The 14,617-nt window shown below is 45.2% G+C and overlaps 1 protein-coding gene across 1 annotated transcript in view; it reads left to right on the top strand.

Moving 5' to 3' along the window:
• The window catches only part of hmcn1 (hemicentin 1), a 61,830-nt gene extending 47,587 nt beyond the window's left edge, over positions 1 to 14,243 (top strand). Inside the window, exons 60-107 of the mRNA XM_028403671.1 lie at positions 86 to 288; positions 414 to 495; positions 590 to 721; positions 808 to 957; positions 1,154 to 1,313; positions 1,409 to 1,533; positions 1,612 to 1,795; positions 1,945 to 2,042; positions 2,119 to 2,397; positions 2,470 to 2,666; positions 2,793 to 2,874; positions 3,045 to 3,181; positions 3,290 to 3,431; positions 3,532 to 3,676; positions 3,762 to 3,889; positions 3,969 to 4,125; positions 4,230 to 4,351; positions 4,493 to 4,657; positions 4,813 to 4,920; positions 5,024 to 5,161; positions 5,235 to 5,369; positions 5,467 to 5,736; positions 5,821 to 6,011; positions 6,103 to 6,316; positions 6,412 to 6,546; positions 6,629 to 6,819; positions 6,918 to 6,999; positions 7,077 to 7,346; positions 7,434 to 7,604; positions 7,691 to 7,861; positions 7,956 to 8,126; positions 8,214 to 8,384; positions 8,479 to 8,649; positions 8,790 to 8,960; positions 9,045 to 9,191; positions 9,293 to 9,430; positions 9,516 to 9,637; positions 9,768 to 10,005; positions 10,090 to 10,152; positions 10,258 to 10,377; positions 10,473 to 10,607; positions 10,690 to 10,803; positions 10,888 to 11,013; positions 11,109 to 11,237; positions 12,179 to 12,541; positions 12,695 to 12,814; positions 12,901 to 13,027; positions 13,105 to 14,243. Of these exons, the coding sequence (XP_028259472.1) occupies positions 86 to 288; positions 414 to 495; positions 590 to 721; positions 808 to 957; positions 1,154 to 1,313; positions 1,409 to 1,533; positions 1,612 to 1,795; positions 1,945 to 2,042; positions 2,119 to 2,397; positions 2,470 to 2,666; positions 2,793 to 2,874; positions 3,045 to 3,181; positions 3,290 to 3,431; positions 3,532 to 3,676; positions 3,762 to 3,889; positions 3,969 to 4,125; positions 4,230 to 4,351; positions 4,493 to 4,657; positions 4,813 to 4,920; positions 5,024 to 5,161; positions 5,235 to 5,369; positions 5,467 to 5,736; positions 5,821 to 6,011; positions 6,103 to 6,316; positions 6,412 to 6,546; positions 6,629 to 6,819; positions 6,918 to 6,999; positions 7,077 to 7,346; positions 7,434 to 7,604; positions 7,691 to 7,861; positions 7,956 to 8,126; positions 8,214 to 8,384; positions 8,479 to 8,649; positions 8,790 to 8,960; positions 9,045 to 9,191; positions 9,293 to 9,430; positions 9,516 to 9,637; positions 9,768 to 10,005; positions 10,090 to 10,152; positions 10,258 to 10,377; positions 10,473 to 10,607; positions 10,690 to 10,803; positions 10,888 to 11,013; positions 11,109 to 11,237; positions 12,179 to 12,541; positions 12,695 to 12,814; positions 12,901 to 13,027; positions 13,105 to 13,471 (7,757 nt within the window). The 3' untranslated portion in view covers positions 13,472 to 14,243. The remainder of the gene's footprint in view (positions 1 to 85; positions 289 to 413; positions 496 to 589; positions 722 to 807; positions 958 to 1,153; positions 1,314 to 1,408; positions 1,534 to 1,611; positions 1,796 to 1,944; positions 2,043 to 2,118; positions 2,398 to 2,469; positions 2,667 to 2,792; positions 2,875 to 3,044; positions 3,182 to 3,289; positions 3,432 to 3,531; positions 3,677 to 3,761; positions 3,890 to 3,968; positions 4,126 to 4,229; positions 4,352 to 4,492; positions 4,658 to 4,812; positions 4,921 to 5,023; positions 5,162 to 5,234; positions 5,370 to 5,466; positions 5,737 to 5,820; positions 6,012 to 6,102; positions 6,317 to 6,411; positions 6,547 to 6,628; positions 6,820 to 6,917; positions 7,000 to 7,076; positions 7,347 to 7,433; positions 7,605 to 7,690; positions 7,862 to 7,955; positions 8,127 to 8,213; positions 8,385 to 8,478; positions 8,650 to 8,789; positions 8,961 to 9,044; positions 9,192 to 9,292; positions 9,431 to 9,515; positions 9,638 to 9,767; positions 10,006 to 10,089; positions 10,153 to 10,257; positions 10,378 to 10,472; positions 10,608 to 10,689; positions 10,804 to 10,887; positions 11,014 to 11,108; positions 11,238 to 12,178; positions 12,542 to 12,694; positions 12,815 to 12,900; positions 13,028 to 13,104) is intronic.
• The last annotated feature ends 374 nt before the right edge of the window (positions 14,244 to 14,617 follow it).

The raw sequence follows: 14,617 nt of genomic DNA, 5'->3' as shown, positions 1-14,617 counted from the left end.
CAGTCCACATATTGTGCTGTTTGTGTTGCACACTGTGTTCCTGAATTAGGCCTAATTTTGCATCATAAACTCCTTGTCTTTGCAGTTCCTCCCAGTATCAGAGACAGTAGTGGAGACTCTCCTGTGGTGGTAAATGTGCTGGTTGGAAAATCACTAACTCTTGAGTGTGAATCCAATGCTATCCCTCCTCCTACCATCACCTGGTATAAGAATGGCAGAGTGGTGACAGAATCAGCCAACCTGCGCATCCTGGCAGAGGGACGGATCCTTGAGATCAAAACCTCAGAGGTGAGGCATACAGGAATTTCTATTTTTAATTTTTTATGTTTGCTTCAATTGTTTTCTGTCTGCATCCGCTATTATAGCAACCAATGCTGTGTTTATGTCTTTATTTTATCTGCTTCTTTCCTCAGGTATCTGATACAGGACAGTATGTTTGCATGGCCACCAATGTTGCTGGCCAAGTGGACAAAAACTTCCACCTGAACATCTATGGTAATATGTCCTAAATATTAGTTTATTACAAGTCAGAAAATATATATAAAAAGATATTTCTATAAGAAGATATTTCCTCTCTATTTCTATTAAGTCCCTCCAAGTATTGATGGTCCAGCTCAGGAGAATGTTGTGGAAACCATCAGTAATCCAGTCACGTTTTCTTGTGATGCTACTGGAATCCCTCCACCCAGTCTGACCTGGCTGAAAAATGGACGTCCCATAGGTAAGACAGAATTGAAGTTTTTTCTCACAGATTCACACAGAAAAATGTAGAGAAACTAAACAACGCTGACTTCAAATTTCCTTTAGAAAACTCAGAGTCTCTTGAGATGCACATCTTCTCAGGGGGCAGCAAGCTGCAGATTGCACGGTCGCAGCTTTCTGACAGCGGCACCTACACGTGTGTTGCCTCCAATGTGGAGGGCAAAGCACACAAGAGCTACCGCCTCACTGTACAAGGTACATACACATTTTTAAATCCAGCTTTGTGCAAAAACACCAACTTCTTTCTAAAAGAATGAATGCACAAAAACAAAATGCTGAAAAACTCTGGCTTTGCTTGCAGTGCACATACTTTAAGTTAAGCAATATTGTTTCCCAAATCTCAGAGTTAAGTAATTTTGTGACAGGATTAACACAAATAATTCTCTCATAGTGCCTCCCAGTATATCTGGATCAGAGATGCCCAGTGAGATGGGGGTCCTGCAGAATGAAAGCATCCAGCTGGTCTGTCGAGCTCAGGGAACCCCAGCTCCAATCATCCAGTGGTTAAAAGATGGGGAAGCAATCAACGGTGCAGAAAACAAAGGGCTCAGGTACAGAAAAAACAATGAAAAGAAAGAATATACCATTTTGCTAAGCTTGATATATCAATCAGAAATGTAACCATAAATTTGTGATTGGTGTTCAGAGTCAGTCCAGATGGCAGCATTCTCACTGTGATCCAAGCTCACACCACTGACAGTGGAAAGTACACCTGTGTGGCCACCAACACTGCAGGAGAGGAAGACAGGATATTTAATCTGAATGTGTATGGTGGGTTTAACACGTTAAAACTGTCACATAATTGTTCTTTATAATGAGCAGGTGTTGACACTGCTTTTGCTCTTCCAGTGCCTCCAGTAATAGATGGAAACAGTGACACGGTTGAGGAGTTGACCACAGTTCTGGACAGTTCTGTCAATATTGAGTGTATTGCTACTGGCTCTCCTCTGCCTCAGCTGAACTGGCTGAGAAATGGCCTGCCTCTCCCAGTCTCCTCCCACATAAGACTCCTCTCTGCAGGACAGGTGCTCCGGTAGGTCACTGGACAGGCTGTCCACTATGTTTCACAAGTGTGTCCCCTTTTTTTATAGTCTCTACCCTAAAAAAGTGTTTATAAAAAATGAATGCTTGTTCGGATACTGAAGTGTGAGATTTTTAGATGTTTCATTTTTACTCTTTCAGGATAACACGCATCCAGGTGTCTGACAGTGGAAGCTACACCTGTGTTGCATCAAACAGGGCTGGAGTAGACAATAAACATTACAACCTGCAGGTGCATGGTGAGTCTGAGTTTGATTTACACTCTTAGTTTGAGCAAGAAGAAAAACTAAAGAGTTGTCAAATTACCCTCCTCAGTCCCTCCTGGTCTGGACGGGGCAGGGAGCACAGAGGATGTGACTGTGGTCAGAGGAAACTTGGCGTCTCTGCTTTGTATTGCTGATGGGACCCCTGCCCCTACTATTTCCTGGCTCAAAGATGGGGCTGCTCTGCTCCCTGAACGCCATCTTGTTCTTCTCAACCTGAATACCACATTACAGATTAGCCCCGCTCAGGTCAATGACACAGGACGCTACACCTGCGCGGCTAACAACACCGCCGGGCAAGCAAGCCGGCACTTCAACCTGAAAGTTCTTGGTGTGTAAAAGCATATTACTGAACTTATTATCCATCTTCCGCTATAATAATAATAATAATTGTCTTTGTTAGATCCTCCACGCATTGAGGGTTCTGGCATACCTGCACAAGTGTCGGTGGTGGTTAACAATGTCCTGGAGCTGCAGTGTAAGGCCACAGGTATCCCTATGCCCTCTCTTACATGGCTGAAGGATGGACGTCCGCTCCCACAGACAGACAGCATGCGCCTCTTCCGGGGAGGAGAGGTGCTCCGTGTGGCCTCAGCACAAGTCAGTCAAATTTTTTCACACTCAGTACAATAGAATCCAATGCCCTTTATAAAGCAGACAACCTTTCCACAACATGAGCAACATAATGATTTTTATTTGTTCTACAATGTTCTTGTGCACACTCAGCTGGAGGATACCGGCAGATACAGCTGCTTAGCTAACAGTCCAGCAGGAGATGATGACAAGGAGTTCCTGGTTCGAGTGCATGGTGGGTAATATTGCATGTTTTGTGATACATAACTCAGTGGAAATAACAAGGTAGTCTCAGTCATACTTAACATACGGTAGTTAAGTGTTTTTCTGTGGTCACACATATTGAGTTAAAAAATCAGAATAGAGTTCATGTTAGTAATTCTTTTTGGTCTATGCCTCCTTCAGTGCCCCCTAACATCGCAGGAGAGAGCACACCTCAGGATGTGTCAGTTCTGCAGAACAGACAGGTGACTCTGGAGTGCAAGTCTGATGCTGTTCCTCCTCCAACTCTGACCTGGCTCAAAGATGGCAAACCACTGCAGGTCAGGAACTTAACGAACAGCTGCCAACATAAATCAGAATTCCTGTATTCTTCAAATGCTTCTTCAAATTTTTGAGATGTTTTAAATGATTACTTTTTGTATGTGTAGGCCACTGCTCGTGTGCGTATTCTGTCGGCTGGTCGCTATTTACAAATCAACGTGGCAGAGCTCAGTGACAGTGCTCAGTACATCTGTGTTGCGAGTAACATCGCTGGCAAGACCACACGACAGTTTAATCTGGCTGTCAATGGTACACTCACATCACTAACTACAATTTTATAGTTTATACATAAATGCACATCACATTAAATACCAAACTAATCTATCATTATAAACATGTGTCCTCTCAGTGGCCCCGACTATCAAGGATGGCCCACAGACATTGTCCGTGCACATCGATAAGCCAGTGGTGCTTGAATGTGTAGTAAGTGGAGTGCCACCACCTCGAGTTACGTGGAGGAAACATGGAGCAGAACTGGCAGGAAACAACCCAAGGTACATCACATGACACACAGTAAGAACCTCCTTGTCCTGTGCCACATCAAATTGAGTACATAACCCTGTCTGTGAATGTGTGTAGATACACATTTGCAGAAGATGGCTCGCTGCTCATTCACTCTGCTCAAGTGACTGACACTGGTCGCTACCTGTGTATGGCAACAAATCAGGCAGGGACTCAACGCAAGCGAGTGGATCTGCAAGTGTATGGTATGTAGTAAATATGTAAGACTGTGTAAGTCACACAAAGCTACACATTTACCTCAAGATCTTTCTTCTCATCTATTAGTGCCCCCATCCATTGCTGACAGTCGCACCAATGTGACGGTAGTAGTCAACGTTCAGACCACCCTTTCTTGTGAGGCCACCGGCATTCCCAAACCCACTGTGAGCTGGACAAAAAATGGCCGACCCATTAATACTGACCAGAACCAGAATATGTACAGGTTGATCCAGGTTTTCTCCCTCTCTTTCCTCATTTGAAGTAGTAGTAGTACTAGAGAAACTACTTCAACATACTCACTACACCACCTTTTGCAATCATTTTCAGACAACTGTCATCAGGTTCCCTGGTAGTTATAGCACCCACAGTGGAAGACACTGCAGTATACGAGTGTGTGGTCTCTAATGAAGCAGGTGAAGACTCCAGATCTATCAACCTCACTGTCAACGGTAAGCAACACACTACACAACATTAATTCTTAGTGTTGTGACTGAACTTGCCAGATATTTAATTTCATTAATAACAGGCATGTTCAGATGCTTTTATTTTCCATGCTTCCTGATCATTCTGTTTCTGTCTCCCCACTGTAGTCCCTCCATCGATAGCAGATGAACCCACAGAGCTGGTTGTAACCAGACTGTCCCCAGTGGTCATTGCTTGTACTGCATCTGGTGTCCCTGAGCCTACAATCCACTGGACCAAAGATGGCATGAAGCTATCCCAAAAGGGACAAGGATACAGCATCCTGCCTACAGGTCTGTATTGTATTAATACAGACTTAACAAATAATACATAAGAAATCAAATCAGCTAAATAATAATTGTGTCACATTACTTTAAAATGTAAGTAAGGGCAATGTGTCATTTGGAATAATTTTTTGTTTAATTTATGTGTTCTAATCTCCACTCAGGGCTGGTTGAGATTACCTCAGCTGAGCTCAGTCATGCTGGACGCTACTCATGCACAGCCAAAAATGTGGCAGGCTCCACCCACCACCATGTGCAGCTCACAGTGCAGGGTAAAATTGTCCTGACAATCAGTACCTAAAGCGACCATTCAATGACTTGGTCCCATTGATATTGATAGACTCTGTATGACACTTTTCCTATCTCTCTCCTCAGAGCTCCCATTGATCCTGTCGCATCCCCCTACCCTGGATGTGATCCTCAATAACCCCATCACTTTGCCCTGCAGGGCCACAGGATCACCCAGACCTACCATTACCTGGCAGAAAGAGGGCATCAACATACCTACCACAGGTAAGTATTTATGTCTATGCATGTGTAATCATAAGTAATTGTTCATGACAGTGTGTCTCTTGCTTCATGCTAGGTGGCATTTTCACAATACTACCAAATGGAAGTCTGCAGATCTCCAAGGCCTCTACCTCAGACTCTGGGACTTACATATGTGTGGCTCAAAACCCTGCTGGCACTGCACTGGGCAAGACCAAACTCAGAGTACAAGGTAACAAACCTTAATTAACAGGTATATTACAATAAATATAATATAAAACATTCAGTATTTTACGAAATAGAAATAATACCACACATGATTTCTGCAGTCCCACCAGCGATCAGCTCAAAGACTCGGACATACCTGGCACCTGTGGACTCCTCTGTGATGCTGCACTGCCAGGCTGATGGTTTTCCTCCTCCCTCCGTCACATGGCATAAAGACGGACACCTGCTGAGTGAATCTGTGCGGCAGCGGGTGCTCAGTTCAGGATCTCTACAGATTGCCTTCATTCAGCCAAGTGATGCAGGACAATACACCTGCACTGCTGCCAATGCAGCGGGGACTGTCAGCTTGGAAATGAGCCTCACTGTCCAGAGTAAGTTCCAGGACTATTGGATAATTGAATTACTGAAAACAAAAAGAAATCATTTTAGAATGACTTTTATTTTTCATTTTTTAGTTCCTCCCTCTATTCGTGGCGGAGAGCAGGAGGTCGCAGTGGTGGAAAATAGTCAGACTCAGCTGATGTGTGTGGCAGAGGGCGTCCCTCAGCCTAAACTGTCCTGGGAAAAAGATGGCCATCTACTTAGTGAAAGCACAGGGGAGTACACCATCCTGCCCTCTGGAGAGCTTGTTATTGACATCACTCAGGTACAGCAAAAAAGAAAGTTTTCCTGTAGTATTTTAAATGATACTGAAAGTTCAAATGTTAAAGAACTTTTTGTGTGTGTTCCTCCCCCAGCCTGATGATGCCGGCAGTTACACCTGTGTTGCCACTAATTCAGTTGGACAGGACAGTTGGACGGTGACCCTGTCGGTTCACACTCATCCCATCCTCACTGAGCTGCTCGGAGATGTGGCCCTCAACAAGGGAGAGCGGCTTGTGCTGGCCTGCGGTGTCAGTGGCATCCCACTACCCAGGATCACATGGGCTTTCAACAATAACATCCTTCCAGGTGACATTTTAGTCAGGCTTACTAAATAAAATGAGGTAAAACATTTCTTTCGTCTTTTTGCTAACTGTTTTCCCCACCTGCCACTGGTGTTGTAGTTCACTATGACCACATGAATGGTCACAGTGAGCTGGTGATAGAGAGAGTGAGTAAAGAAGATGCTGGCACCTACACCTGCGTGGCAGAAAACAGCGTAGGCACCATCAAGTCACTAGGATTCGTTTATGTCAAAGGTAAAAACACACTCACACAAAAACACGTTTGGTTCTTTGTTTCACATTTGCTGCACAGAACCTGGTTTCATTTGTTCTCCAGAGCCTCCGATCATTGATGGGGACCCTCACTCCAACCGTATTGAACCTCTGGGCGGTAATGCCATCCTGAACTGTGAGGTGCGAGGAGACCCACTTCCAACCATCCAGTGGAGCAAAAATGGAATAAACATTCACATCAGCAATAGAATCCGTCAACTGGACAACGGCTCCTTAGCCATCTATGGCACAGTGGTAAGACCTCACAGGAGACAGAAGACTTTTTTGAGTTTTGAGTTTTGGTCTTATGCTATGTAAACACAAAGATCTGTTTACTTTTGTGTGTATGACAGAGTGAAGATGCCGGCAACTACATATGTGTGGCAACCAATGATGCCGGTGTGGTCGAGAGAAGCGTCACACTTACATTACAGAGTAGGTGTTTACCTATGGCAGGCAGCTGTAACATTAATTCTAGCTTTAGATCTAACAGAGAAACATCCTTCTTCCAGGTGCACCCACCATCATTGTGGAGCCTGTCGACACAGTAGTAGATGCTGGTACCACAGTATTGCTCAACTGCCAGGCAGGTGGTGAGCCTAACCCCATGACGGAGTGGTCCCGGCAGGGGCGCCCCCTTTTTCGCAACGATCGCTTCTCCACCTTGTCCAATGGTTCACTCAGGATCAGCAGTGCCCAGAAAGAGGACACGGCTGAATATGAATGTGTGGCCAGAAACTTGCTTGGATCGGTGCTGGTTAGGGTCACACTTACTGTTCGAGGTTTGAGGAGCTTGACTTTCTGAAGTAACTTTGTAGTGATTATAAATCTTAAACTGAGGCCATCATGTTCTTTTGTTTGTTTTGCAGTCCATGGGGGCTACTCTGAGTGGGCAGAGTGGGGTCCCTGTAGTGTTTCCTGTGGTGTTGGAGCTCAGAAGAGGCTGAGACAGTGTAACAATCCCTTACCTGCCAATGGAGGCCGTCACTGTGCAGGATCAGACAAAGAGACACGCAGCTGTCAAGGAAAACCCTGTCCAGGTGAGAGTGCAAAAACTAGAGTTAGAGAAGACCGTGTGAAAATGGCTGACGTGTTAACAGGCTCTGCTTATTTGTCCCTCTGTAAGTGGATGGTAACTGGTCAGAGTGGTCTCTCTGGGAGGAGTGTTCACGTACCTGTGGTCAGGGAAACAGAACCAGGGTCCGAACATGCAGCAACCCTCAGGCTCAGCATGGAGGCAGGCCGTGTGAGGGGAAGGCAGTGGAGGTCATCATGTGCAGCCTTAGACCATGTCCTGGTAAATAAAAAAAACATGTTCTGATGTTTAAGGATTAACCCAGCTCAAACATGTAATAGAATGCTGACCTTTGAACTTGTCGATGCTCTCACAGTGGCAGGTAACTGGGGGTCTTGGCTACCATGGAGCCCATGCAGTGAGACCTGTGGTAAGGGCATGCAGACCAGGATCCGGCTGTGCAATAACCCCCCTCCAGCATTTGATGGGCCAAGGTGTGAGGGCACAGATACCCAAACACAAGTGTGCAAGGAAAGACCTTGTCCCGGTAAGAGCACAATTTTGTTTTGACAAACTCAAGTTTTACCTTTTCTTCAGTTGTCTGTATGAGTTATGACCTCCTGATGCTTCTCAGTGGATGGGAAATGGTCATCCTGGGTGAACTGGGGAGCCTGCAGTGTCTCCTGTGGGGGTGGGACTAGACAGAGGACACGGCTGTGTGCCAGCCCCGCCCCTCAGCATGGAGGAAGGCAGTGTGAGGGCAACGATGTGCATATCGACTTCTGTAACAGTGACCCCTGCCCCAGTGAGTGATTTTAACATTTATTTGCCTTGCTACAGCTATCTATATATTGATTTTCTTTTTGACTAACTCATGTTGTTACTCTGCTCTGTGTAAGTCAATGGGAACTGGGGTCCATGGAGCAGCTGGGGCAGCTGCAGCAAGACGTGTAATGGTGGTCAAATGAGACGCTACAGGACATGTGACAACCCCACACCTACGGATGGTGGCAGAGCATGTGCAGGTGCTGATACACAGATACAGAGATGCAGCACAGCCAACTGCCCTGGTGAGTTACTGCTACAAACTGTATATTTCATAACTGTCAAAGGTCCTTCAAAGACAAAATTGTCCTAAAAAGCTTCAGTTTCTATGATATGTGCGTTGGAGTGTGTAGCCTGTTGATGTTTCTGTGGTGTATCATTGCAGTTGATGGTAACTGGGGTTCTTGGCAGCCATGGGGAGAATGCTCTGCTTCATGTGGTGGTGGAGAGAGGACACGTGTCCGCCTCTGTAACAGTCCATCTCCTAGTAATGGTGGCCGACCTTGTCCGGGAGACTCCACCCAGCTATCCAGGTGTAACACTCAGGCCTGCCCAGGTAAAGCATACTATAAGAATACTGTATATGTGTGTGTGTGATTCTTTAAACACCTGGTTCTTTAATTCTCTCACTCTTTGTCAGGTGGACCCCAAAAAGCTCGAGGAAGCATCATAGGGAACATAAATGATATCGAGTTTGGCATCGCTATCCTCAATGCAACCATCACAGACAGCAATTCTGGTGGCAGGATCATCAAAGCTACTATTTCTAATGTGCCAAGGACACTAGGTCAGTTTTCCAACAGTTTCATATGTACATGGGCTGTTATGCATTGAATCAAGCTGCTTCCTGCATTCATCTGGAGCTAAATTTAAGAACTTCAATTAAAGGTCCTGCAATGAGGAAGCTCATCTCCATTCTGAACCCCATCTACTGGACCACTGCACAGGAAGCAGGAGAGGCTGTCAATGGCTACACGCTAACAGGCGGCACTTTCAGACGGGAGACACAGGTGGAATTTGCTACAGGTAGGAAAGCTTAATGTTTGTATGGGAGTAATGACATTCTGGGTGAGTGTTTTGACTAACGTGTGATGCAATTGGATGTTGACAGGTGAGATCCTGAGAATGACCCATATAGCCAGGGGCCTGGACTCAGACGGAGCATTGCTGCTGGATATTGTAGTGAATGGACACATCCTACAGCTGCCTTCACATGCTGACATCAGCATCAAGGTGCCCAAATAAGCCAAATGATTTATTATTTATGTCATTCTGAGGCTGCCATCATCAAGTATCAAGTGTTTTAATGGATGCAAAACAAGCAAGTGCCCCATTGTTAAATAGCTAGCTACACTTTTTTCAGGACTACACAGAGGATTACATCCAGACTGGTCCAGGCCATCTGTACGCTCTGTCCACCCGCATGTTCAGCCTCGACAAGGAGAGCGTGCCCTACTCCTGGAACCACACCATCTCCTATGACGTGTCCAAAGGGAAGATGCCGTATCTGGTAGAAACGCTGCAGGCCACAGCCATCAGTGCTCATTACCACCCTCTGGAGGAGGTGCTGGAGTATAGCATCCAAGCTAGGATCACCAAGGGTGAATATAAAAATATATGGCTCCCATTTTCCTTTCTCCACATGTGCAGAATATAAGCTAAAATTCATGTTAACATGACTCCAGGTGATCGCAGTAACCAGTGTCCTCATGGCTTCACATTGGTGTCTGCTGGACCTTTCTGTGCAGGTAATCACAGCACATCATAGTGTTCCTGTCTCAGTACAACAACAGCTTATGCTGTTTTTATAGTGTGTCTGATTGTTTATTTATTTATTATTTTTTGTGCTGCAGATGAGAATGAATGTGAGGTTGGGAATCCCTGTTCTCATACCTGCCACAATGCTATGGGCACTTACTACTGCTCATGTCCCAGGGGGCTCACCATTTCAGCCGATGGCAGGACCTGTCAGGGTACACACACACACACACAAACACACACACACAATATGATGAATATTATGAGAGTGATAAATCTTGTTAACCCACTGCTCTCTTCTGGGTTTTAGACATTGATGAATGTTCACTGGGTGGAAACGTGTGCCATGATGGACAAGATTGTGAGAACACCATCGGCTCCTACAGATGCGTCATGCGCTGTGGGCGTGGCTTCAAGAGAACAGCTGATGGTCTGAGCTGCACAGGTATGACAACTAATATAAACCAGTTCCTAGATATTGGTGTGTAGTTCAAAGCTGATGTGAAATGTCTTCTTTTTTTGCTCAGATGTGAATGAGTGTCAGGAGTCTAACCCCTGTAATCAGCACTGCTTGAACACCATTGGTAGTTACCGCTGTGCCTGTGAGCCAGGCTTCCAACTAAGGAACAGGCGCTGTATAGGTGAGACAGTCAGTCCTCTCCATTGACCTGCTATTGGAAACAACACTGAATCCTGAAACCTAAAACACATGTATTTCCTCTCAGATATAAATGAGTGCAGACAGAGAGTTTGCCGGTCAGATCAGCAGTGTAAAAACACACGGGGAGGTTACACCTGTATTGATCTTTGCCCCAATGGTATGACCAAAGGTGGGAATGGAACATGTGTAGGTGAGTGCATCGTATCCACAAGGGAACTGCTACACATTTTAGCTTTGCCTGATGAAATATTAAGGCTGAATTAATCTTTGTCGGCTTTGTTGAAGACATTGACGAGTGCAGAGACGGGACCCATCAGTGCAGATACAACCAGATTTGTGAGAACACCAGAGGCAGCTACCACTGTGCCTGCCCACGTGGCTACAGATCTCAGGGAGTAGGACGGCCCTGTGTCGGTATGTGCATCCTTCTTGTCTTCTTCTCCCTGGCAGCGCCAGGAATCAGAAAAGCAGAAATTTACAGCGATCAGGATATTTAGGCATTCTTGCACTGTCCTTTCTTACACATCAGCTTGCTTGCTACTGCCAGCACACTTTTTGCCTTTCCGGTAACTCACCCAAACTTGTAAGCCTTACATATCTGCTGTCATCTTCCACGGATATCATCATGCTACTGCTTACTTATATTACTAAAATGCTCTATTGAAAGCTGCTGATTAACTCTTTAAATGCAAACATGCTCTTCTTTGTGCAGAGAAGTACTGCATGGTACAAACTCTGAGTAAGTCGCTCTGTTTACACCGTTAGAGAAACGGTTAGGAGTGAAGGTGAGCTGAAAGTACATTGTCCCTTTGACACATTGAGCATCAAAAGACCAGCACCATCACCTCACAGCTCTGTCTGTCACTTGTTTCCTGTCATTCTTTTCCACTTCTTTTGTTTATGTTTGGATCAGGCTATTTCCTGGTATTGCTTTGTAATGGCACACATTCCCGTTTCCCCCTGTGATATCATGATGTCTGTTTTCATCCAGTATGTATCTACCATGAACTGGATATCAAGTATGATTCATATCTGGTATCTTTCTTTAAAATAAAATATGCAATAGATTTAGGTGTATTTGATATGAGAGGTAACAGTCCTCTCATTCAAATTAAGTATTATGTGTATATTGTCAATACATTTCTGTCTCAGACATGAAAATGTATTGTTATACAGTGGGGTAACTGACATATCCCCTTTTTCTCCCCCTCATCCCCATCTTTCTTCTCTTTTTTCATGGCCTGCACCACCTCATTTTTTACTTTTATCACCCTAAATATCTGCTTCTGTGTGCTTTCACTTTTCTTTTCAATCTTTTTCCTCCTGGTGCTGGTCTTTCTTTGTGCTGAGGCCAGACATAAATGAGTGTGAGCAGCTACCACAGCCCTGTGCCCACCAGTGCATCAACACTCCTGGCAGCTTCAAGTGCACCTGCCCACCGGGGCGCCACCTGCTGGGGGATGGCAAGTCCTGCGCTGGGCTCGAACGCCTGCCCAGCTATGAAAGTTACTCATACGGCTATCGTACGTCTCAGTCCTCACCTGAGAGCAGCTCCAGCCAGCGGCTCTACCACAGCTTGGCCTCTCAGAGCTTTCACTCCTACGCAGCCACCACAAGGGGGCGCTACAGGAGCCGTAGCCGCAGAGGCACTGGTTCCTCCCAGCAGGGCTTCCTCGCTTGTCAGCAGGGGTTTGAGCCCAGGGGTGGCCGCTGCTTAGGTAACTATGAGGCAGGCAGGGCTGTGATGAAGGAGAGGATTGAAGCAGCAGCACTTTAGGACCTGAGAACTGTATCTTAAAGATGTATCCTTTAAGTTTCCTGATGTGCTCTGTGTCATTCAGCAGCTGTATTTTTGTGTGTGATACCAACAGACATCAATGAGTGTGAAGTGAGAGACACCTGTCAGCATGAGTGCATGAACACACCAGGAAGCCACAGGTGTCTCTGTCCTGCTGGTTACCGCCTCATGGCCAACGGCAAGACGTGTCAAGGTGAAAAGTCTCTTTTTATTTCACCTTTAAATCTCAGTGCTGTGTGCTGCAGTACCTTTGTGATAACCTCTTTTCTTTTTTTACAGACATAGATGAATGTGTGGAACAGAATATCCAGTGCGGAGCCAACAGGATGTGCTTTAACATGAGAGGAAGTTACCAGTGTATAGACACACCCTGCCCACCGAACTACCAGAGGGATCCAGCTACAGGGTGAACATTCTCAGATTTATGCCTCCAATGCTCCATTAGAGTTACTCAAGAAGCAACTAAAATCCTCTTTGTTGTAGGTTCTGCTTGAAGGACTGCCCACCAAACGATCTGGAGTGTGCACTGAGCCCTTACGCCCTGGAGTACAAGCTGCTTTCTCTCCCCTTTGGCATCGCAGCCAACCAGGATCTCATCAGGTTAGTGGCGTACACACAGGATGGAGTGATGCACCCCAGAACCACCTTCCTGGTGGTGGACGAGGACGTTACATTACCGTTCGCCCTGCGAGATGAGAACCTGAAGGGAGTGCTTTTCACCACACGGGCGCTACGAGAACCCCACACATACCGCATGAAAGTCCGAGCCCTCTCCTACAGTGAAGACGGGGGCATTGAGTACCAGACGACCTTCATAGTCTACATCGCTGTGTCTGCCTACCCCTACTGAGAGCACTTTAAAACAAGACAGATGCGGGGTGATGAGCTCCTCCACATGTTGCACTGCCAAGCGAGTGACATGCTGCAAGTGTGTGGGTGTGGTTTTGGTAACCACAATAGTATAAACGGATTGAAACAAGACTTACAGAGTGTGTGAGAGGGGCCAGTGGGCGCATGCAGCCCTGAGAGTGAATATAACAGGCTGCTGGAGGCTAACAGGAGGGATGAACTGGCTGTTTATGGCAGGAAAGCTCACCTCAGTCTGTTGGAACTGATACACTAATCAAAGGCCTGAATTTTTTAAATTTCTTTGCCCCTTCAAAATTTATTTATGAGATCAATTAGATTTCTTTACTCAAAGCTGAAACATCCACCACTGGCTCAGAAAGTACCAACCTCCTTTATTTACATCTACCTATTATTAACTTATTGGGAAGTGCTTGAACGTGGAAAATGGGCAGTTCCCACCTTTGTTTATTCCTCATGGTCATCAGTCACCAAAGTGGAGGTGTAACTGTTCACATATGGTGCTCACTTTGTCACATGTTCTACATCCTCTCAGGTAGCGGCCCATCATACACACACAAGTGCCTCAGATAGACACTCCATCAGTTGTTATTCTGATTACATCACAATGCTAAAACGCTCCATCCACCAGCTGATACCAAGATGTATTTTATTTTTATGACATGTACATAGGTGTTGTTTCTCTCATAATGTAATGCTATACTTATTGTATCCATTTTGTAATAAAAATCGTAATAAATGAATACACACCGAAATGAAGCATTCTGCCGCACTACTGTAGACATAAAGCATGTTCATAACAAATCAACACCCTTTAAAACGCGAACAGTCAGTTATAGCTTACTTTGTTCTGCAGACAGACCAATTGAACTACTCATGATAACCTAACGTATAAATATAACAGATGTTTGTTTTCATAGCCTGAACTTGAACTGATGGCAGTCAGTGCTTAAATGTCCACCATGTTCTTCCTAAGTCAACTCTAAAATGTGCATCACAGGAAGTGTTTTACTTATATTTACTTATACACAATCACAGGTCAAAACAGGGTTATGATTAGTATTCATATATTTTTATTTTTTTTCTCCAAAAAAAAGCACAAACATAAAAAAAAGGAATATTTGAGTAA

This window comes from Parambassis ranga, chromosome 4 (assembly GCF_900634625.1).
Source record: "Parambassis ranga chromosome 4, fParRan2.1, whole genome shotgun sequence".
NCBI lineage: Eukaryota > Metazoa > Chordata > Actinopteri > Ambassidae > Parambassis > Parambassis ranga.
Note: the sequence above shows the minus strand (reverse complement) of the source record. Positions and strands in the feature narration are given on the sequence as shown.